General features: G+C 46.0%; 2 protein-coding genes across 2 annotated transcripts in view; both read left to right on the forward strand.

Annotated features, from left to right (window-relative positions):
• The window catches only part of palld (palladin, cytoskeletal associated protein), a 457,154-nt gene that overhangs the window by 317,124 nt on the left and 115,030 nt on the right, over positions 1 to 25,000 (forward strand). The gene's annotated exons all lie outside the window — the stretch shown is intronic.
• On the forward strand, positions 237 to 5,498 carry ndnf (neuron-derived neurotrophic factor). The gene is made up of 3 exons (XM_072438350.1): positions 237 to 460; positions 971 to 1,095; positions 2,874 to 5,498. The coding sequence occupies exons 1-3, from the start codon at positions 237 to 239 to the stop codon at positions 4,262 to 4,264; spliced, it is 1,740 nt and encodes a 579-aa protein (XP_072294451.1). The 3' UTR covers positions 4,265 to 5,498.

Raw genomic sequence — 25,000 nt, forward strand, 5'->3', positions numbered from 1 at the left:
TTTATTTTCTAGCCACTGGGGATTTCACATAATAAGTCACTACAATTTTAGTACAATTACTATATTGGAGCCTTTGCAAACACACCTGATGCTATAAAGTCGTAGTGGTCAGATTGAGAAGAGACACCTGAGGAATCAATGCAGATTTTGCCCAGTGAAATGAACTCGTAATATTAAAACAAACATTTGAGTCTGTGGAATCCCACATTGAACATTTCTTTCCGTTCCTTCTCAGAATGAGGCCGTGCAGAGGCTGGAGCTGGCTGCTGCCGCTGCTGCAGCCGCTGCCGCTGCTGCTGCCGCTGCTCTTGGTTCTTGGGGCCGAGGGGCAGAAGCTCCCCACACGGGACGAAGGCCTGTTCCAAATGCAGATCCGGGACAAATCCCTGTTCCACGACTCTTCTGTCATCCCAGACGGGGCGGAGATCAGCGGCTACCTGTTCAGAGACACGCCCAAAAGGTGAAATTCTACAGCCAATTTATGTGTTGAATATTCAATATACTTATAGTTTAAATATGTTAATGGAAGAAGAACAAGGACAAGGAAGCATCTGTTGGAAAGAAAACAAATCCAGCTGAAAACATGATGTGTCCAGAACACTTTAAAAAGACTCATTTTTTATAAAACAATATCTGTGAAGCAAATCTGTCCGTGTTTCAAAAGGATCCAAATGAAAAGCTACACGATTCTTAGCAGCGGCTCTACTTCAGATGGTCATTCAAGCCGTGCTCAAGGATGCTCATGATAAACTTGCTGATCAGCACTTACTGTAAAAACAGCAATGTAACACGAGCCGCGCACTGATGCAGAAAGCTGAATAATTGATGAGAAGGTAGTCGTGGTAACAGTGTGTACGTCAGCTCCAGGCCAAGGTCAGCAGCAGTGCTCCCACCGCAGCCTTTGGACTCATGAAGCTAATAAACCATAGTATTGATGAAATATTGCTCGGTCCTGATTGTGTTTGCTCAGGTACTATTTTGTGGTGGAAGAAGACAACACGCCTCTGTCTGTGACCGTGACTCCATGTGACGCGCCCCTCGAGTGGAAGCTGGTGCTGCAGGAGCTGCCGGAAGAAGCCAGTGGAGAAGCATCAGGTATTTCAAGCTCTCTATGTCCCAAACTGCCACAGAAATGTTTAATCTTGGACAAAATGGAGCTAACTGAGAAAAAAGAACCCACTTTAAGTCCTGCACTCCTCAGTTCAACCAATCATGAGGCTGGTTTCCAGTGGTTCACTGTGGAGCGGCTCAGGTGTTTCCACTCTCTTAAATGATCTGTACCAGGCTGTTCAAGCCTAAAGTGGAGCTTGATATAGAATTAGGTATAATAAAAATAATCATATTATATCTCACCAATCTCTGACTTAATCGCAGCATTTCCAGTGATGCTAGACCGACAGCAAAACGAAGCTAGAATCCGCTGTTTCCTGTTTAAGAGTGAAAATATTGTAATTCCAGTTGCAGAAAATCTGTCACATCTTGGAAAAATAAATAATGCACCAAATTGTAAATCAGGTTTTTACAAAATTCTTCACTATTATTACAATATCCCTAAAAACGTCGCCTTTCGCTAACTCAAACTGCTCCCGAGCTCTACCAGAAGAAGCACGTGCACCACATGCTGAGAAGCAGCAGTGTAATGACATAAGGGACATGTATCCACGGCCCCCACACACGCTCACTTACCCAGAGCGATGTTGGGACTGGCCTTTCCATAGGGTTCAATTAAGTCAGTCGTAGTGTCTGCACCGACCACTTATGAAGTCTGCCCAAGTCGGCCTCACGCCTATAATTTAGAAAAGCGCTTTAGTCTGTGAATCAAAGCCTCGCTCCCTTTACTTAAGCTGTCGTTGTCTCAGGTAAATCCACTTGTAACTCTTCACTTCCTTCTTTTTGGCTGGATGTCTCGTCGACTTTCCTCATCTGGCGCGTGTCTTTTTAGCTCTGCAGATTCCTGAGGTCCAACGCCGAGGCTACAGCATAAGAGAGCTTATAACACATTATATTTGAACGTTAATATGGCAGCACCTGTGTCTCGCTCTCGTTTCTCGCTGCTCCTGTCAGATCAAATATAACGGATGATTTATTGAGCCATTAGCGCTTCAAAAGAAAACCAACCATAATGACGTTCAAACCTGTGGTCCTGCAATTAACAGTTAAACCAGCTAACTCCTTCCTGTGTTCTGAGCTCTGTTGCTGCTTCTCTCTTGAGGGAACAAGATCTTGGGGATATAATATTTAGCCCACCACTGCGCACACACAAACCTAATATTATGACTTCTTTCCGAGGCTGGTGCGAGAGCAGAAAGTGTCTCTCATGAGGACGAGGACAAGGCGTCTCTGTGTAGCTCCAGCGTGAATACAGGCCTGTGATCTTTGGAAATGTTTGCATTGAAAACATGGCGGCTGTGTGAAGGGCTAATAGTCCATAAGGCGTTCAGACTTTCACCCTGACCTTCAACGTCAACACATTAGCCACTTAACGCGTCCACACTCAAGACAATATACACACGTTTCCAAAAACATTTGAATCACAAGCGTCATAGTTCAAACTGTTTATAGAAAATAGAAAAAAGAATCCTTACATTTCGTGATAATATATTTGCTCTCTCATTGGAGGCGGTTTGTGTTCCTCAAACAACAATCAACGACTCCAAAGGTCAATGACTCCAAAGGTCGTGAACTCTGTCAAGACAAGGATGCCCACAATAATAATTCAAGAATACTTTGTGCTTTGATAAAAACATGGCCAGTCAAATATGATCTACTCTATGAAGTAAGCGTTTGTGTGGTCACTGTTGACTTTAGTTTAACTTCCACGAACACAAAAGTAACACCTTATTGACTCTAAGCGTTGTCCTTTTGTGTCCCAGGTGAGCCGGAACCGTTGGACCAGCAGAAGCAGCAGGTGACGGTGGACGAAGGCACTGAGCTCTTCAACTACAAAGGCAACGATGTGGAGTCGTACATAGCCACGAGCACGCCCTCCGGCCTGTACCAGCTCGAGATCCTCTCCACTGAGAAGGACAGCAACTTCAAAGTCTACGCCACCACCACACCCGAATCGGACCAGCCCTACCCCGAGCTCCCCTACGACCCCCGTGTGGATGTTACCGCACTGGGACGTACCACTGTGACCTTGGCCTGGAAACCCACCCCGACCGGCTTCCTCATGGGGCAACCGGTCCAATACTGCGTCGTCATCAACAAGGAGCACAACTTCAAGAGCATGTGCGCCGCCGAAGCCAAAATCAGCGCCGATGATGCGTTCATGCTGGCTCCCAAACCGGGAAGAGACTTCAGCCCGTTTGACTTTGCACATTTCGGATTCCCTTCGAACGGATTTGGGAAAGATAGAGGTTTGACCAGTAACAAGATCTCCCGGGCGTATACGGTCAAGCCCAAACAATCCGACATCCAGAAAGTGTGCATCGGAAATAAGAACATTTTCACTATTTCTGACCTAAAGCCAGATACGCAGTTCTATTTCGACGTCTTTGCTGTCAACTCAGCGACCAACACTAGCACGGCGTATGTGGGGACGTTTGCCCGGACCAAAGAAGAGGCGCGACAGAAGACGGTCGAGTTGAAAGACGGCAAAGTGGCCGATGTTTTTATCAAACGAAAGGGCAGCAAGTTCCTCCGTTTCGCGCCAGTGTCGTCCCACCAAAAGGTTACGCTGTTTGTCCACGCCTGTCTGGACACGGTGCAGGTTCAAGTGAGGCGAGACGGGAAACTGCTGCTGTCCCAAAATGTGGAGGGCGTGCGACAATTCCAGCTCCGAGGAAAACCTAAAGGGAAATACTTGATCCGGCTCAGAGGCAGCAGGAAGGGTGCATCAACTCTGAAAGTACTTGCCACTACCAAACCAAGCAGCAAGCAACCGTTCCCCTCACTCCCCGAAGATACTAGAATCAAGGCCTTTGACAAGCTGCGCACCTGCTCCTCGGCCACAGTGGCCTGGCTCGGAACTCAGGACCGGAACAAATATTGCATCTACCGGAAGGAGGTGGCGGAAAATTACGGCGAGGAGCAGAGAAGGAAGGAACAGAACCAGTGCGCTGGGCCAGAATCCAGAAGGAAGTCTGAAAAAGTCCTCTGCAAGTATTTCCACAGTCCGAACTTGCAGAAGGCGGTCACCACGGAGACCATTACTGGACTAGAACCGGGCAAGACCTACCTGCTGGACGTTTACGTAGTGGCACATAGCGGCCACTCGGTCAAATATCAAAGCAAACTGGTGAAAACACGAAAGTACTGCTAAAATGACTCTGCAAAGATAAATCTATTCTAAATATATATATTAAATAAGTTTATTTAACTCAAAGTGATATTCTACTAAGGAGTGTATACAGACTTGACTACTCACACAGCTGATGGGCCTGTGGCAGTGACTGTCGTGTATATTTATGTTTACAATGGGACAGTGGCGGCGGCGGTCAGCGGAGGCCCATCCAAAGACGCTATGTGTGACCGGACCAGTTGTAATGACATCACGTTGCCACCGGGGGACTTCCAAACGGAGATCATTTTTCATCACGGTGTTTCTTTGTTTGCTGCATGACATTTGCTTTTGTCCGTGGCACCTGAAGGGAGATACAGTAGCTACCTGCATTGTAGAGACCTCACAACACATGTTTTAGGTGGAATTTAAATTATTTTATACTTTTGTCTGTTTTTATTGATGATAACTGTTACAATGATATTCCAGTTTTTGGAGACATTCCCCTATAGTATCCCACCTGTAAATGTTTTCTGTGCTGAAGATGTGGTTTTATCGCAGTGTGTGTGTGTGTGCGTCACGTGTACAGAGCTCTCCTGCCAATACTCATGTACATAAACACTAAATATAGAACAAGTAATCCCTGTGTCACTTTGGGTGTCATGTTCTTTTAACCTTACCAAGATGGCTGCCAGCGAAAAGAGCGCGCGGCTTAGCATTATCTTTATGGGTTTAGACACCGACATAAGAGTTGCGTAAGCGAAACTCAAAACTCACGATAGAACTTGAGCTTTGAAATGGTTAGTGGGTGTAATTTAACTTCCTGGAAACACTTTTAAATGTATTTTAAAATCTGGCTTATGTGCTACAAATGGAAAACAGTATTACTTTGTCTTTAGGAACATGTGGATCTGGTTTCGACGCCTAAACAAGGACAAATCAATGCATCTGCTTTAAGAGGAAGGTTATCTTATCTGCAAATGTTTATGATGTTTGCTGGGATTAGACATTCATTTACCTCTTGCTTAAAGGTAAAGCGCATATGTTTTCTTTCACTTGTTTCAGCATAAAGGGGCACTATAATGTGTTTTGTATGGTGTACGTTTCTGTGACGAAAAAGGAATGGACGGGTCATTAGTTCAGTTGTGCCGATACAAAGAGATATCATTTGATACATTTTATTTTCAATTTGTGCATTATACACATTGCCCAAGTCACATGTGTCCATATTAAAGTAGTAATGCTGTAAAATGGAACAATAAAATAAACAAAACTATCTCTATCATATTTAATGTTGTTAGACAAGCATTTTCATATCAGAGCTTTTGGTTGTTAAAACTTTATATTTCTTTGCCCAGAACGCTCCACAAATGCCACGGCATTGATGGCGTTCATCATTACTGGTTAGATCTATGGAGAGGCGACTTCACTCATGGTGAAAATGCAACTTTGTCATGACGTAAAAAAAAAAAAATAGCCAGAACAAATGTGGATACGTTTAATGCCGTTCATGCTGAAGGTTTGAGGCAAGGCAACAACATCTCCATGGAAACAAGCAGGTAGTGGACCCTCCCTCAAGAAACATCACATATTGCACCTGTGATTATTATATTTTAATATTGATTCAGCGAGTGTTTCAAGAAATGCATCTTAACAAGTGTTTCAAGTGCTACAGTCTTGACCTGTTTTGGTTCTGGTTTGAAACCAGTTTAGTTTTAGTCCAGGTTTAGTCCTGGTCTGGTTAAGGATCAGTTCCGGACGTAATCACAGTTTTATGTGGTGTGAGGACCACATAAAACAGACAGAGAAACTTAAAATGTGGCGGTAAAATGTTAAGTACTTTCAGGTAGTTTTTGTAGTAATAATTATAACATAGAATGCAAATGTTCTTACTGATGTTGGCAATGCAGATTGTTTTTGTGGTTAAAATCACTAAGAAAATGTGTGAATATTTGCAATCTACTCAAAATGTGCTCGAGATCTGGCATAATGGTTTGGGGCCCGGTTTAACTGTTAGGGCCAGTTAACCACATGCACGAGGAGACAGAATCCAGACACACTCGGCCCCTCACATCGAGCAGCCTCAGGTGAATGAGAACGTTCTGTTGTGGTCCAGGAAAGCAGCTTTTGAACGGTGGCATTTCGATCCTGACCTGGACTTTGGAAAGCTACAGTCCAGATTCACCACCAAAACTCACTGTCAATCAAAGGGGATATGAAGGGAGGGCCCACCTGGTTTGGATTAACCTGCTGTTGCCCTGAAATCATGTGGAGGAGCTTCCAGAAGAGTCATGGATACGCCCGTAAACCGTCCCCAATAAAGCCGAATGTTACGAGCCCATTCTGGAGAAGGACACAAGGCTCTGCAGATCTCATGACCAGACAGCAGTAAATAGTAAAGAATATTAGTTTTACTGTACTTTTTTTACATCAGTGCCACATAATGAGCGTGCACACATTAGCCCACTGTCGGCGTGGTGGCAGAGTGGTTAGCACTCGTGTCCCTCAACAACAACGTCCTGGGTTTGATTCCACAGATGGTTTGGGCTTTGTAGGATTTCTATGATTTGTGGGTTTCCTGGTCTGGTCTGGATCACATGAGAGAGAAGCCTGTCCTCCTGACCGTGTACACACAGTGTTCTTATTTTACACTCTGTCCAATATAGTTTCATTCATGGATAAAGGAGCGCTCCTCATGCCTTAATGTTCAGAAATCCTTTGGTCAATGTTCTAGCTTAATAAAGCGGTGGTTCTCAAGCTTTTCACTCCACTACAACCTAATATAATATATGGCTTTCCGAGTACCACTCATTCTAAACCCAGATTCCATCAGGCTTTAAATGTGCTGCACCTGATTTTTACTGTCTTAAAAAACAAATGTATAAGAATTAGTTCAGTTTGTAGTGCTTTTCACCACTTTCAGAATCCAGAGGAGAGTTTTGCAGAGAATAAACCGTTGTATAAATACAGACAGTGAAACACATTTTCATCTGTGTCATTTTCACAGGAATAGATGTCTTTACAATACAAAACCAATGACACTTTATTACAGTCCCTTTATGTTGAGCTAAATGTAATATATATTGAGACTTGACCATGGTGAGGTCGTTCTAAATAATGATTAACACGACCGGAGGACACAAACTGCAGAGGCAGATGTAGATGATGCAGAGTCCTAACGCTGAAAGACAAATGTGCACTTTCCTTTGAAACGTCACGTGTAAATGAGGCCTGTCTTTGTGGAAATCCTCGGGTCAAGTCCACTCGGTTCTGCCTGGAAAGAAACATCACAGATACAAGTCCATTCACTAAAACACATGCAAACATCCGCACACAGAGAAGCCAGTATTCCAGCGCTAACCATCTGCAGGGCTCTCTATGTTTATCCTGAGCGTGGTAATGAACGCGGGGCTTTGAACTCTTAGTTCTGTATATATATGTGTGTGTACGGCGAGTGGAGACAGACGTGTAGTGCGCCGGGTAAGTGGTGCACGTAATCACAGAAGCGCACGGAAGAGCTGGCTCCAGTTCCTGGTTGGGTCGGTCTGACTACTGCCAGTAGATTAGACTTGAGCGCTGGATGAGCCAGTTGTTATTTGAAACTCAAGACGATGCCGTGGAATGCTGTTTATAACGGCTCAATTTAAATCGTCACTGAAGACGACGTGAAAAGTGATCAGACAAAGTGGTCAAAATAGTCCTGTCACTTTGTCATATTGCACAATGATGGAAGAAGAGTACTCGGCCTACACTCTCCCTCCTGAGCCGTAATCGACTTATGAGAGCGCAGACTAAACACAATGAGCTTGAACATGGGTTAAACATGTCCATAATACCACGAGATCCTTAATGGAGGGTAAACGTTACACAGGAAAGAAACGGAGAAGGGGGAAGGGCGTATATCAGCTCACGTGATCATAGAGTCAACCAGGTGAGCGTTTTTTCATAGGCTGGATATAAGAAATGGGGATTGTGAGTAGAGAGAGACATTCAGCAAGTTGTTGGAACCAATCTCAAAGTGCTTAGATGACTAGACATGTTCCTGTGGAGGTCAGCACGATGCTCCCCAGGACGAAGCTCCCCGCTCATAGAAAAGAGAATATAGGTACTGGGGAATAGATAAGATATTCCTTTATTGTCCCACATGGGGAGATTTCATTGTTGCAACGCAGGAAGATCCAGAGGTAGACACAGAAGAACAGATCACTTATAGGAAGTCTGAAAAACACTTTCAGTAGAAGATCTCCTATAAATAAATAAAAACTCCCATAGACAAATAAATAAATAAATACATAAATACCATTGCATGTGATCCCGACAGTAATTGCACATGAATATGTGTCACGACAGCACATAGATTGCACATGAATTTCACAGTAATTGCACATGGTTAGGTCAGTAAATAAATAAAGGTAAAGGTAAATGAAGGTACTGGGGAATACAGGTACTGGGGAACATAGGTACTGGGGAATAAAGGTACTGGGGAATATAGGTACTGGGGAATACAGGTACTGGGGAATATAGGTACTGGGGAATAAAGGTACTGGGGAATAAAGGTACTGGGGAATAAAGGTACTGGGGAATATAGGTACGCACACCTGCTGTGAGAAAGGAGATGAGACATAAGGTCATTTTTCATCTTTAATTCCTTTCTTTTTTATCTTTTGCTATCACTAAATGACCATGAGATGTGATAAAAGCAGGTGAGGCAACTTTACTGCCTTTTATCATTAAAAGTGACCTAATCCATAGTCTTTTTGTGTCGTTCCCAACTCCAAATGGAGCGTTTTGCATCAGGAATTACAGCTGCTGAGTTAGAAAGTCTTCCTAAATATCTTAGCAAAATTCCATTGACAAACCCAAAAACGTGCTTCATCAAACATCGAAATACACAACGTTACCAACAACACAACAAATGAAATGTAACACACCTTGATCCCTTCGGTGTAATTTCGTAACTACAGTCATTTCAGATTCTAACGCTCGGCGAACCGCACGTTCATCACTGTCACCTCAGGAAACTCAGTCGAAAGGTCAAATTAAGAAGCTTCTTGCGTGACAAAATGTTTGATTGTGTAATGGCCACTGACAGTAGCTCCTGAGCACATATAGACATGCCCGCAACTGTCAATCCCAGCGCCGTGTTCTGCCAAACTGTCAATCAAAGCATCACACCCTGTTCACTACAAAAAGACAAGTACAAAAAACCAAAAGTATATGACAAATGTCTAACCGATATGACATGTAGCGGTGAGTCAGACTTGAGAAGAAGGACATGGATAAACACGCTCTCAATAACTGATATATTGAGAGAGCCTGATATTGAGGGTGATATCAGATTAAGATGAATAAATTAACACAAGAAAGCAAAATACACATTCTAATACTACTCACTTGCACGATACACAACTTACTCCGTTAAATCCTGGGGCTGTGAAGCATTTAAAATAACTCTACTTCAGCAGTGACATCGCACGCTACGAAATAACTTTGATGGTCCATTATCAACAAAGGTACAAACATCGAGCTGTAAAATATGTGTTAATGCGTCAGACTCTTTACCCTTGAATGTGGGTTATTAAGGTCACAAAAGGCTTATCGAATTGTTTTTACATCATTTACTGTGCAGTTCAAAGCGGCAGCACCCGTGTCAGGTTGTTAATGCTGGTTGAGGTTGGCCTGGAATGTTCCATAGCGTAGCATTAAACTAATCTTTCGTTAACCTCATAGGGTAATTGCCAAAGTCACTTTCAAGGTTATCGGGACTTATCATGTGTGACTTACAGGCTGAAAAAATGGTTCTGATCCGCTGAGGATTAAGCCAGTGACACAGGAAGGGACAAATAAGACGAAAACAATTACAATTTAGGCCAAAAATCACAAAGGCAGTTACGCTAGAGGCCAACGCTATGTAACATTTATATTTAGCTAAAACATCTTATTGTGACCAGTATCCGACGTGTAATTTGGTCTTGTGGCTTCATTTGTTTGTTCTCATGTATGTTTAATGCCCTTCTGTGGAACATTCTCTGCAAAGCAATAACATCTCTTTTGAGACAAGCAAGTGGCATCAGAGTGGCATCATAGTGGCATCATAGTGGCATCATGGTGGCATCATAGTGGCATCAGAGTGGCATCATAGTGGCATCATGGTGGCATCATGGTGGCATCATAGTGGCATCAGAGTGGCATCAGAGTGGCATCAGAGTGGCATCATGGTGGCATCAGAGTGGCATCAGAGTGGCATCAGAGTGGCAACATAGTGGCATCATAGTGGCATCATAGTGGCATCAGGGTGGCATCATAGTGGCATCAGAGTGGCATCATAGTGGCATCATGGTGGCATCATGGTGGCATCATGGTGGCATCATGGTGGCATCATAGTGGCATCAGAGTGGCATCAGAGTGGCATCAGAGTGGCAACATAGTGGCATCATAGTGGCATCATAGTGGCATCAGGGTGGCATCATAGTGGCATCAGAGTGGCATCATAGTGGCATCATGGTGGCATCATGGTGGCATCATGGTGGCATCATAGTGGCATCAGAGTGGCATCAGAGTGGCATCAGAGTGGCAACATAGTGGCATCATAGTGGCATCATAGTGGCATCATGGTGGCATCATAGTGGCATCATAGTGGCATCATAGTGGCATCATAGTGGCATCATGGTGGCATCATAGTGGCATCATAGTGGCATCATAGTGGCATCATAGTGGCATCATGGTGGCATCAGAGTGGCATCATAGTGGCATCATGGTGGCATCATGGTGGCATCATAGTGGCATCAGAGTGGCATCAGAGTGGCATCAGAGTGGCAACATAGTGGCATCATAGTGGCATCATAGTGGCATCAGGGTGGCATCATAGTGGCATCAGAGTGGCATCATAGTGGCATCAGAGTGGCATCATAGTGGCATCATAGTGGCATCATAGTGGCATCAGAGTGGCATCAGAGTGGCATCATAGTGGCATCAGAGTGGCATCAGAGTGGCATCATAGTGGCATCATAGTGGCATCAGAGTGGCATCAGAGTGGCATCAGAGTGGCAACATAGTGGCATCATAGTGGCATCATAGTGGCATCAGGGTGGCATCATAGTGGCATCAGAGTGGCATCATAGTGGCATCAGAGTGGCATCATAGTGGCATCATAGTGGCATCAGAGTGGCATCAGAGTGGCATCATAGTGGCATCATAGTGGCATCAGAGTGGCATCAGAGTGGCATCAGAGTGGCATCATAGTGGCATCAGAGTGGCATCAGAGTGGCATCATAGTGGCATCATAGTGGCATCATGGTGGCATCATAGTGGCATCAGAGTGGCATCAGAGTGGCATCAGAGTGGCAACATAGTGGCATCATAGTGGCATCATAGTGGCATCATAGTGGCATCATAGTGGCATCATAGTGGCATCAGAGTGGCATCAGAGTGGCATCATAGTGGCATCAGAGTGGCATCAGAGTGGCATCATAGTGGCATCATAGTGGCATCATAGTGGCATCAGAGTGGCATCATAGTGGCATCAGAGTGGCATCAGAGTGGCATCATAGTGGCATCATAGTGGCATCATAGTGGCATCATGGTGTCAGAGTGGCATCATAGAGGCATCATAGTGGCATCAGAGTGGCATCAGAGTGGCATCATAGTGGCATCATAGTGGCATCAGAGTGGCATCATAGTGGCATCAGAGTGGCATCATAGTGGCATCATAGTGGCATCATGGTGGCATCAGAGTGGCATCAGAGTGGCATCAGAGTGGCATCATAGTGGCATCATAGTGGCATCAGAGTGGCATCATAGTGGCATCAGAGTGGCATCATAGTGGCATCATAGTGGCATCATAGTGGTATCATAGTGGCATCAGAGTGGCATCATAGTGGCATCATAGTGGCATCATAGTGGTATCATAGTGGCATCATAGTGGCATCAGAGTGGCATCATAGTAGCATCATAGTGGCATCATGGTGGCATCATGGTGGCATCATAGTGGCATCATAGTGGCATCATGGTGTCAGAGTGGCATCATAGAGGCATCATAGTGGCATCAGAGTGGCATCAGAGTGGCATCATAGTGGCATCATAGTGGCATCAGAGTGGCATCATAGTGGCATCAGAGTGGCATCATAGTGGCATCATAGTGGCATCATGGTGGCATCAGAGTGGCATCAGAGTGGCATCAGAGTGGCATCATAGTGGCATCATAGTGGCATCAGAGTGGCATCATAGTGGCATCAGAGTGGCATCATAGTGGCATCATAGTGGCATCATAGTGGTATCATAGTGGCATCAGAGTGGCATCATAGTGGCATCATAGTGGCATCATAGTGGTATCATAGTGGCATCATAGTGGCATCAGAGTGGCATCATAGTAGCATCATAGTGGCATCATAGTGGCATCATAGTGGCATCATAGTGGCATCAGAGTGGCATCATAGTGGCATCAGAGTGGCATCATAGTGGCATCATAGTGGCATCATGGTGGCATCATAGTGGCATCAGAGTGGCATCAGAGTGGCATCAGAGTGGCAACATAGTGGCATCATAGTGGCATCAGAGTGGCATCATAGTGGCATCATAGTGGCATCATAGTGGCATCAGAGTGGCATCATAGTGGCATCAGAGTGGCATCATAGTGGCATCATAGTGGCATCATAGTGGCATCAGAGTGGCATCATAGTGGCATCAGAGTGGCATCAGAGTGGCATCATAGTGGCATCATAGTGGCATCATAGTGGCATCATGGTGTCAGAGTGGCATCATAGAGGCATCATAGTGGCATCAGAGTGGCATCAGAGTGGCATCATAGTGGCATCATAGTGGCATCAGAGTGGCATCATAGTGGCATCAGAGTGGCATCATAGTGGCATCATAGTGGCATCATGGTGGCATCAGAGTGGCATCAGAGTGGCATCAGAGTGGCATCATAGTGGCATCATAGTGGCATCAGAGTGGCATCATAGTGGCATCAGAGTGGCATCATAGTGGCATCATAGTGGCATCATAGTGGTATCATAGTGGCATCAGAGTGGCATCATAGTGGCATCATAGTGGCATCATAGTGGTATCATAGTGGCATCATAGTGGCATCAGAGTGGCATCATAGTAGCATCATAGTGGCATCATGGTGGCATCATGGTGGCATCATAGTGGCATCATAGTGGCATCATGGTGTCAGAGTGGCATCATAGAGGCATCATAGTGGCATCAGAGTGGCATCAGAGTGGCATCATAGTGGCATCATAGTGGCATCAGAGTGGCATCATAGTGGCATCAGAGTGGCATCATAGTGGCATCATAGTGGCATCATGGTGGCATCAGAGTGGCATCAGAGTGGCATCAGAGTTGCATCATAGTGGCATCATAGTGGCATCAGAGTGGCATCATAGTGGCATCAGAGTGGCATCATAGTGGCATCATAGTGGCATCATAGTGGTATCATAGTGGCATCAGAGTGGCATCATAGTGGCATCATAGTGGCATCATAGTGGTATCATAGTGGCATCATAGTGGCATCAGAGTGGCATCATAGTAGCATCATAGTGGCATCATAGTGGCATCATAGTGGCATCATAGTGGCATCAGAGTGGCATCATAGTGGCATCAGAGTGGCATCATAGTGGCATCATAGTGGCATCAGAGTGGCATCATAGTGGCATCAGAGTGGCATCATAGTGGCATCATAGTGGCATCAGAGTGGCATCATAGTGGCATCATAGTGGCATCATAGTGGCATCAGAGTGGCATCATAGTGGCATCATAGTGGCATCAGAGTGGCATCATAGTGGCATCAGAGTGGCATCATAGTGGCATCAGAGTGGCATCAGAGTCATGACCCTCCATGAGAAAAGTTAAGCCACCTTTGGATTGGTCTTCCAGAGCGGTTCGACAATGAACACTTCGGCTCGGTTCTTTTAATGATGGAGTGCTTTTCCATGGCTCTGGGTTCAGGGGCCACACAAAACGTCTTAGTAAATAAAATCTAAATCACACCTGAAATTGACTTTTAAATGATAAGGTCAAACCTCCAAGTCCAAATTCCGAGCTTGTGGCGCTGTGAGACTTGACTAAAGCTAGCTTCTCTGTGCCACTATGCTGCGCTTTAACGTCTCTCCACTATGCTGCGCTTTAACGTCTCTCCACTATGCTGCGCTTTAACGTCTCTCCACTATGCTGCGCTTTAACGTCTCTCCACTATGCTGCGCTTTAACGTCTCTCCACTATGCTGCGCTTTAACGTCTCTCCACTATGCTGCGCTTTAACGTCTCTCCACTATGCTGCGCTTTAACGTCTCTCCACTATGCTGCGCTTTAACGTCTCTCCACTATGCTACGCTTTAACGTCTCGCCACTATGCTGCGCTTTAACGTCTCTCCACTATGCTGCGCTTTAGCGTCTCGCCACTATGCTGCGCTTTAACGTCTCGCCACTATGCTGCGCTTTAACGTCTCTCCACTATGCTGCGCTTTAACGTCTCTCCACTATGCTGCGCTTTAACGTCTCTCCACTATGCTGCGCTTTAACGTCTCTCCACTATGCTACGCTTTAACGTCTCGCCACTATGCTGCGCTTTAACGTCTCCACTATGCTGCACTTTAACGTCTCGCCACTATGCTGCGCTTTAACGTCTCCACTATGCTGCGCTTTAACGTCTCGCCACTATGCTGCGCTTTAACGTCTCCACTATGCTGCGCTTTAACGTCTCTCCACTATGCTACGCTTTAACGTCTCGCCACTATGCTGCGCTTTAACGTCTCCACTATGCTGCGCTTTAACGTCTCTCCACTATGCTGCGCTTTAACGTCTCTCCACTATGCTACGCTTTAACGTCTCGCCACTATGCTGCGCTTTAACGTCTCCACTATGCTGCGCTTTAACGTCTCTCCACTATGCTACGCTTTAACGTCTCGCCACTATGCTGCGCTTTAACGTCTCGCCACTATGCTGCGCTTTAACGTCTCCACTATGCTGCGCTTTAACGTCTCTCCACTATGCTGCGCTTTAACGTCTCGCCACTATGCTGCGCTTTAACGTCTCCACTATGCTGCGCTTTAACGTCTCTCCACTATGCTGCGCTTTAACGTCTCTCCACTATGCTACGCTTTAACGTCTCGCCACTATGCTGCGCTTTAACGTCTCCACTATGCTGCGCTTTAACGTCTCGCCACTATGCTGCGCTTTAACGTCTCCACTATGCTGCGCTTTAACGTCTCTCCACTATGCTGCGCTTTAACGTCTCTCCACTATGCTACGCTTTAACGTCTCTCCACTATGCTGCGCTTTAACGTCTCTCCACTATGCTGCGCTTTAACGTCTCTCCACTATGCTGCGCTTTAACGTCTCTCCACTATGCTACGCTTTAACGTCTCGCCACTATGCTGCGCTTTAACGTCTCCACTATGCTGCACTTTAACGTCTCGCCACTATGCTGCGCTTTAACGTCTCCACTATGCTGCGCTTTAACGTCTCGCCACTATGCTGCGCTTTAACGTCTCCACTATGCTGCGCTTTAACGTCTCTCCACTATGCTGCGCTTTAACGTCTCTCCACTATGCTACGCTTTAACGTCTCGCCACTATGCTGCGCTTTAACGTCTCCACTATGCTGCGCTTTAACGTCTCTCCACTATGCTGCGCTTTAACGTCTCTCCACTATGCTACGCTTTAACGTCTCGCCACTATGCTGCGCTTTAACGTCTCCACTATGCTGCGCTTTAACGTCTCTCCACTATGCTGCGCTTTAACGTCTCTCCACTATGCTACGCTTTAACGTCTCGCCACTATGCTGCGCTTTAACGTCTCCACTATGCTGCGCTTTAACGTCTCTCCACTATGCTACGCTTTAACGTCTCGCCACTATGCTGCGCTTTAACGTCTCGCCACTATGCTGCGCTTTAACGTCTCCACTATGCTGCGCTTTAACGTCTCTCCACTATGCTGCGCTTTAACGTCTCGCCACTATGCTGCGCTTTAACGTCTCCACTATGCTGCGCTTTAACGTCTCTCCACTATGCTGCGCTTTAACGTCTCTCCACTATGCTACGCTTTAACGTCTCGCCACTATGCTGCGCTTTAACGTCTCCACTATGCTGCGCTTTAACGTCTCGCCTCCTCACAGCTTTGTTCTGCTGAGTTGGTTCAACACAAAAGTCAGTGTTTATACAGTAGTTTTCACCTGAGTTTTCTCGTATTCGATCGTCTCGTGCTGAAGCTCCTGGAGCTGGACAGTTCCTCTCACAGCCTCTTCGGACCTTTGAAACGCCCGGTTCTGTTCACACACGACAGTGGGAGGCACTTTCAAACCGCCCACACTCCAAAGTAAACCAATTAAAATGTGGCTTTTTGGATCGCTCCAAAGCAAAGCAGTGGAACAATGTCTATAGTGCAGCTGTGCAACGTGAGCCTGACGTTAGGGTCTAATGATGCTGCACTGGTCACTGCGAGGAGTCGACTTCCCTTTGTGTCCATCCAGTTTATCAGTCTGACCGTTCCTTTAGCCTGCACTGAACTCTGGACTTTATAGGATCATGTGTATTGCTACAGTCAGTCATGTTTTTACTGGACTTTAGCTCATACTGGGCTCGGAGAATGAACTGCCTTTCTGACAGATGGATTATTCACTCTGTTTCATGTCAACAAACCACGGACACAGATTAGAAGCCATTATTTTAAATGTCGGTATTACATTGTGTTACTCTAATGTTTTGAATTGTTGGTGTTTTGCAGCGTCTCTTTAGCTCTCACACACGAACGCGGCGCTGGCCCATCTGGAACAGGGAGAACGGTCTGGACCTGGTGCAGTGAGTGAGGGGTCGATCCTCACGAAGGCCACGGTCCAAACCAGCCACATATTTGTGATTTAGCAGCAGCAGGATCGGCAGGAACAAGAGGCTGCTGTCCAAACCATCCCGTCCTGACTGAGCGCCTCTTCCCAAGTACATGGTGGCGAGCCAGGCAGCATTAACCCAGCCTCAGACGATCGGTGTGAGGATAAGTGAAGAAGGCATGAGAGCAGAGAGTTTGATTGAAACCGTTGTATACTTAAGAGTGTAAGGTCATGGGATTAAAGGCAAAGCTCGAGAATATTATATCCATGATTTAAGAAGTTGATGGTGAATAGATTGTGTGCAGGAGGTGACGGCGTGTTACATTTAGACTCTTAACATTTAGGTTTCTCTCCATTTGAGCAATATTAACAATGTACACTTCATATACATAAGGTTATGGATCTAATGTTTTATCATTAAACAGACATGCAAATACAAAACAATCATAGGACATATAAACGTAGAGGACAATAGACAAAAATAGAAACAAATCTAATGAAAAAGACTTCGATAAAGACTCGACACTTGACGCCGATCTCATTGTAATGATGATGAGAAAAATAAAATTGTACTTTGTTTCATATAATCATGTGGTCGACTCAAACACTACGACTTGCCTTCTGATGGTAAACACTGTGAATATAAATGTAATTCAAATGAGAGTAAAACAATAGCTGCTCGACACGTGATGAAATGATCATGTATGAAGTTAAAAAGTATAGAATAAGGCACTTCTTGGAGTTGAATATGCAGAACTTGAGTATAATTTTAGCGCTCCATTTCTGCTGCTCTATATCGAGCCTGGTGTTTATGTGTTTACTTGCACTTTGCACTTTGCCTCGGGCTCTTTTGGGTGGTCCCTGCCCTGTCTCTCCTCCTTAAATCACAGTAAATGTTCATCATTCCTCACGCTTCATCTGTACATTCATTTAAAAAAGAATATGCTGGCTTCCCTTTAGCTTCTGTGTTAGCAACTTGGGCTTGTCAAATCAAAACTGCAGTTATTCCGTGACCTCGGCGCTCCAGGAAATGCTTGGTTCCATGCAGCAGCAGCCTTGAAATAGGGAACTGTGGTGAAGGGGCTGCGGGGGTTTTGTTGAAACATGAAACAAAAGGTGGTCTGGCCTCTCCATCTACAGTATAAGGTTTGGAGATTTCAGAAAAATGCACAGCCGCTTGGAAAAATCTTGTATGAGACCCATTTGTATATTTGCCAAGCTGAGGTTTCCCCCCAGTGAAAATATTGACTTAAAAAAGGATCTCTGAAGTATTTATTTCACTGTCTGTTCCATCGGCGTGTTCTCCGTGCGGTTTGGGCAGCGTCTGGTCCTCAAAGACTCCAGCGGCAGAGCAGACGCGAGCGATTCCATGGTGCGGTACAGCTTCACTGTACAGGCGACTGTCACCGCTGGCAACGGTCTAACCAGGATTAAATGGTGTATCCGTCCCTTACGTCTCGGGACAGTTGGAAAAACTGCAACGAAAGTTTAGACAACACGAATTCCTGTTTATTTTAAAACAGGCAACACTTTAAGAGAAACACTCTCCACCCTAAGGACAAGATGTCGACACAAAAACAGAGTAATGTAGTTTACTCTGTCCAATGCAGTGAAGAAAATTGTAAAGAGCGGGACATAGTGAGACTAAACAGCTAAAGAGGCTTTATCAACACAGAAGACACTGGAGTTCAGGACCACAGAGCGTCGTGCATCTGCATCTTAAAGCCACAAACCACTCTATCGAAGACAGTGAGGAGAGGATTCTAAGATGGTTTGAGAGAAGTGTTAAGGAGAAAACCCCTTTTTTATACAGAAAAGGAGGTTTAAGGTCCAACCTACCAGTCGTATATAATAGTGTTTTGAAGCCAAGGGGCGGGAAAAGCCCTTGGCATTCTGATGCTAATCAGGGACTTAGTGATGAGTTGATAGCCCAGTACAGGGCAAGAGTACTATACAAAGAAGTGAAAGTGTAAACACCCTTTATCAGGACTACACAGGGTATGATAAGTATATATAAATATTTGTATGATGAGTATATATATATATATATATATATATATATATATATATATTTGTATGATGAGTATATATATATACATTTGTATGATGAGTATATATATATATATATATATATATATATATATATATATTTGTATGATGAGTATATATATATATATATATATATATATATGTATTTGTATGATGAATATATATATATATATATATATTTGTATGATGAGTATATATATATATATATATATATATATATGTATTTGTATGATGAATATATATATATATATATATATATATATATATTTGTATGATTAGTATATATATATATTTATGATGAGTATAATGAGAATGAGTTCCCAGACGTGATCAGCAGATTGAGAATGACCCTTGGATGAAAGACAAAGAGTTCAGACGACCACGACCGAATCTTTTTCTACAATGGAACCCTGCTGGACGAATGAGGGATTACACCCACTTTCAAACCAAGTCGATTTATTCAAATAGATCTGTGTTGACCTCACGATGATCTATTTTTGAACTCGAGGAATGTTTTTGCATTTAGTTTATTCAGCATCAGTACAAGATCTGGAGACATGAACACATTTGGTGGTATTGTAAAGTATTACACCTCTGTCATTTCCTGATGCTCTTCTTATGATGGCCACATGTTGTTACTGGGGTAAGAACAGTAGAACAGTATTCACTGTCACGATGGGAGTCAAACACGTAATCTCCTGGTTAAAGCCAAATCCAATTCCATGACTTAAACCTGGAATCTGCCACTGTCTTGGATCATGTGGTATTTGGCGTGAGAAGTTTGAGACTGTTTTTAGATCATTTATTGGCAGCACATTTTCAGTGCCTCAATGGAGTGCCTCAGTTTAGTCTATGGAGTTATTTTAAATCATGATTTACTTTAGAGAACAGCACAAACTGTAAACAGTATTGTTGAACTTCTTAGAATGATACTGGCTGAACGTTTCCATCTGAAGACACGTAAACCAGAAATAATGATCTCAAACAATGATCGTGTTCGTCCGTGAGTCTTTGGTTCAGGAGGATAAGTGTTTTTCTGTGTGTTTTGTGCAGGTGTGGCAGCTCCGAGCAGCTTTGAGTGAAAGCTGAGTGAAAGTTAACGGTGTGAGGTCTTCAGAGGACGTCAAACTGGGGTCATGACCTTTAATCGTCCCTCCCTGACTGGCCAGAACGCTGACAGAGAGGTTAACAATGATCCACGGGGACAAAAGACTGGGACCCAGGACCAGGACTGGATCAGACGACAGGGCAAGACTCAGAACCTGTGGGTATGTGCTTTTAAAAAGGCTGAAAGAGTTGGATCAGACTTGTCTTCTGTTAAGCCCCATTAGCCTTTAATGGATTTTTGACATCTGAGAAAAAATAAAGTCCAAGATGGCCAGTTCAAAAAAGATCTTATAATTATCTTTAAGTTGTGGAAGTGTAATTGGTTTCTAACTGACTATATACGACTCACGATACGACGTGTGCAGATTGCAGCAGGATCATTCACTCCACTGCTCTGTCCCGGGACGGTGTCGGGTCAAGCTGTGAACAGAAACGCAAACTCAGCTTATAAACCACTACACAATAGATCAACCAGTCCTGAGTAATTACAGACATTGTGGAGGTTTCAACAGGGCTCGCGTTGCCATGGTGACGCTGTGATTGACATTTACCATTCAGATACATTAATTGTGATTGAACGAACAAAAACAGTGTTATTTAGTTCAGAAGCAGAGGCGGACATTATGGTGCTTATTCTCAGGTATTGAAGAAGGGGATTTTGTCACTTTTGACACAAAAGAAATGGATAATTATTCTGTGTCTTGGTTTAAATGTCCATATAATATTCTGTATAGGCTGTAATCCAATAAACAAGCCTGACAATGTTCCTCATGGACAGTATATACAGTATGTCTTTAACTAACTACATGTTTATGATGCAGCTCAACACACAATTCATTTAGATGGAAATCCTGACGTCACTCACTGAAAGACGTAATGATGACGTCTCACGCTTGCACTTTTTCCAACACTAACGTCTGGTCAGGAAACACTGGCACAGCCCGAGAAATGCACCAGGCCATTGACTCTCATCTTAACACGTTCATCATCATTCATCCTCCACTGTAATCCCCACAACGACAGCTCTGCCCTCAACCAATCAGAGTCAAGCCCAACACGCAAACAGGAAGTCATGGGCATAAACACAGGCTAAAGACACAGTAAACAAAGCCAAGTCCACAGTGGTGCGAGGCTGATTAAAGGGGAAAGACATGTTCTGAAGAGGTGTTGGAATACACAGAGTACACAAACAGACAGTGATGAGACATGAGCTAATCTCACAGCCCTGAGTGAAAGTCAACAAATCAAGGTGAGGCCAGATGAAGATGACAGGATGGAGGCTAATGTCAGGTCTGAGTCAGGAACTTCAACTACTCCATTATACTGGTGTTTTTCCATGTCGTGAGAAACACATCCATGAGCAAGAAGCTGCAGAAACATCTATAAAGCTGTTTTATGTCATTTTGTTGTACATAACAATAAAGAAATACATGCAATATATTCAATACAGTGGAACATCGTATTGAGATCAAGCTGGAGGCTTTGGTTGGAGGGAAATGTCTTACCCCTGTGCCACTGTCGTCCCCATTGAGAAACATGTCTGTAATACAATAAAGGATTATCTTAATGTTGCTCAATAAATGAATTGATGGTTTGTGAATATCTACAATAACTTATATTTAAACATCACCTCAAGTAAAATGCCACATTTGTATTTGTCCTTTCTTTTTGAAAATGTACACATGTTTCAGCAGTTGGTGGTAAATGAGCTTGTTCTCTGCAGATGTGGATGTTGGTCCACTGTGGTCAAGCCCTGACCGGCTGGAGCCACAGGTCAATGTGTGCTATTGAGTCGGGCTCTGAATCAAATATGCGATAAATCAAAACCAAGCTCAGCCGACAGACGGAGCACTGTGCGTGTAATAATCCATGACATCTATGGTTTGATGTTTAGTTTGGCAAACAACCAACATTTACATTTGCTATGCATTTTATTCCAGAGCTTTGTAACTGGCTCATGCCAGAGTTTTTCACATGAAGCTGGGAAGGCTCTTGCTCAAAGCAATTGGGAAGTAAATAAAAAAGTCTTCATGCCGATAGGTCGAAGCGCCATGAGAGCAGAAGAAGCTGAAACATTTTGTTCAATCCAGTGTCAGAAAAGCACGTCCTCTTTCTCCTCCACAAATGTACAAAGTGCAATTATGTTTTAAAAAGTAAAAGAGTCAGTATTTCTCCTAAAATAGATCCAAGTCCGGCTGTCGGCTCCACCATGTTTGTTTTGGTTCAGTTGTTTTGACGTCCGCCCAAACCAAAATGCCGCTGTGTGATTGGTTCCAGTCCCGCCTGCGGGCCCTAAATGCCGTGTGATTGGCCCGTTAAACCGCTGGTGCCGACTGCAAACCAATCAGCAGCAGCCAAACAAGATGGATTCTCAAAAAAATCAAGAGAATTCATCTTACTGGCAAGGTTCATTTGTAATCAAAGCCGCGGTAGCGGCGATGATGGCTCTCATCTCCCGCACGACCGCCTTCCCGCCCGACCGCCTTCCCGCGCGACCGCCTTCCCGCGCGACCGCCTTCCCGCGCGACCGCCTTTCCGCCCGACCGCCTTCCCGCCCGACCGCCTTCCCGCCCGCCCGCCTTCCCGCCCGCCCGCCTTCCCGCCCGCCCGCCTTCCCGCCCGACCGCCTTCCCGCGCGACCGCCTTCCCGCCCGACCGCCTTCCTGCCCGACCGCGCAACCGCCTTCCCGTGCGACCGCCTTCCCGCCTTCCCGCCCGCCCGCCTTCCCGCCCAACCGCCTTTCCGCGCCTCTGTGACCCGGGACTTTTCATTGATGTTCAGGGGGTCAAAAATACCCAAGTTGTGGCAGAAAGAATAAAGTCTAAAGAATAATAATGCTGATGCTAACGCTAATGCTAAGACGAGGAAATGTCCCATCAAAATAAAAGAGGATGCTCATATTTCACTCACTAATGTGTTTTTAATGGTCTGATAGAAAATAGTGAGCCTAAAATAAATAGCTTCAATAGAATGATTTCAAATAAAACAATAAATATGAATAAAAAGACAGGAGGAGGGGTGACGGGCAGGGTGAGGGTGACAGGGTGAGGGTGACAGGGTGAGGGTGACAGGGTGAGGGTGACAGGGTGAGGGTGACAGGGTGAGGGTGACAGGCAGTGTGAGGGTGACAGGGTGAGGGTGACAGGGTGACAGGGTGAGTGACAGGGTGACAGGGTGAGTGACAGGGTGACAGGGTGAGAGTGACAGGGTGACAGGGTGAGTGACAGGGTGACAGGGTGAGAGTGACAGGGTGACAGGGTGAGTGACAGGGTGACAGGGTGAGGGTGACAGGGTGAGGGTGACAGGGTGAGGGTGACAGGGTGAGTGACAGGGTGACAGGGTGAGAGTGACAGGGTGACAGGGTGAGGGTGACAGGGTCACAGGGTGAGTGACAGGGTGACAGGGTGAGTGACAGGGTGACAGGGTGAGGGTGACAGGGTGACAGGGTGAGGGTGACAGGGTGACAGGGTGACAGGGTGAGGGTGACAGGGTGACAGGGTGAGGGTGACAGGGTGACAGGGTGACAGGGTGAGGGTGACAGGGTGACAGGGTGAGGGTGACAGGGTGAGGGTGACAGGGTGAGGGTGACAGGGTGACAGGGTGACAGGGTGACAGGGTGAGGGTGACAGGGTGACAGGGTGACAGGGTGACAGGGTGACAGGGTGACAGGGTGAGGGTGACAGGGTGACAGGGTGACAGGGTGACAGGGTGAGGGTGACAGGGTGACAGGGTGAGGGTGACAGGGTGACAGGGTGACAGGGTGACAGGGTGACAGGGTGAGGGTGACAGGGTGACAGGGTGACAGGGTGACAGGGTGACAGGGTGAGGGTGACAGGGTGACAGGGTGACAGGGTGACAGGGTGAGGGTGACAGGGTGACAGGGTGACAGGGTGACAGGGTGACAGGGTGACAGGGTGAGGGTGACAGGGTGACAGGGTGACAGGGTGACAGGGTGAGGGTGACAGGGTGACAGGGTGACAGGGTGAGGGTGACAGGGTGACAGGGTGACAGGGTGACAGGGTGACAGGGTGAGGGTGACAGGGTGACAGGGTGACAGGGTGACAGGGTGACAGGGTGAGGGTGACAGGGTGACAGGGTGACAGGGTGACAGGGTGACAGGGTGAGGGTGACAGGGTGACAGGGTGACAGGGTGAGGGTGACAGGGTGACAGGGTGACAGGGTGACAGGGTGAGGGTGACAGGGTGACAGGGTGAGGGTGACAGGGTGAGGGTGACAGGGTGAGGGTGACAGGGTGACAGGGTGACAGGGTGACAGGGTGAGGGTGACAGGGTGACAGGGTGACAGGGTGACAGGGTGACAGGGTGAGGGTGACAGGGTGAGGGTGACAGGGTGACAGGGTGAGGGTGACAGGGTGACAGGGTGACAGGGTGAGGGTGACAGGGTGACAGGGTGAGGGTGACAGGGTGACAGGGTGACAGGGTGACAGGGTGACAGGGTGACAGGGTGACAGGGTGAGGGTGACAGGGTGACAGGGTGACAGGGTGAGGGTGACAGGGTGACAGGGTGACAGGGTGACAGGGTGACAGGGTGAGGGTGACAGGGTGACAGGGTGACAGGGTGAGGGTGACAGGGTGACAGGGTGACAGGGTGACAGGGTGAGGGTGACAGGGTGACAGGGTGACAGGGTGACAGGGTGAGGGTGACAGGGTGACAGGGTGACAGGGTGACAGGGTGACAGGGTGAGGGTGACAGGGTGACAGGGTGACAGGGTGACAGGGTGACAGGGTGAGGGTGACAGGGTGACAGGGTGACAGGGTGAGGGTGACAGGGTGACAGGGT

The sequence above is a fragment of the Eucyclogobius newberryi genome, unplaced genomic scaffold, assembly GCF_026437365.1.
Source record: "Eucyclogobius newberryi isolate DKJ021-1_F unplaced genomic scaffold, fEucNew1.0.hap1 SCAF_9, whole genome shotgun sequence".
Taxonomy (NCBI): Eukaryota; Metazoa; Chordata; class Actinopteri; order Gobiiformes; family Gobiidae; genus Eucyclogobius; species Eucyclogobius newberryi.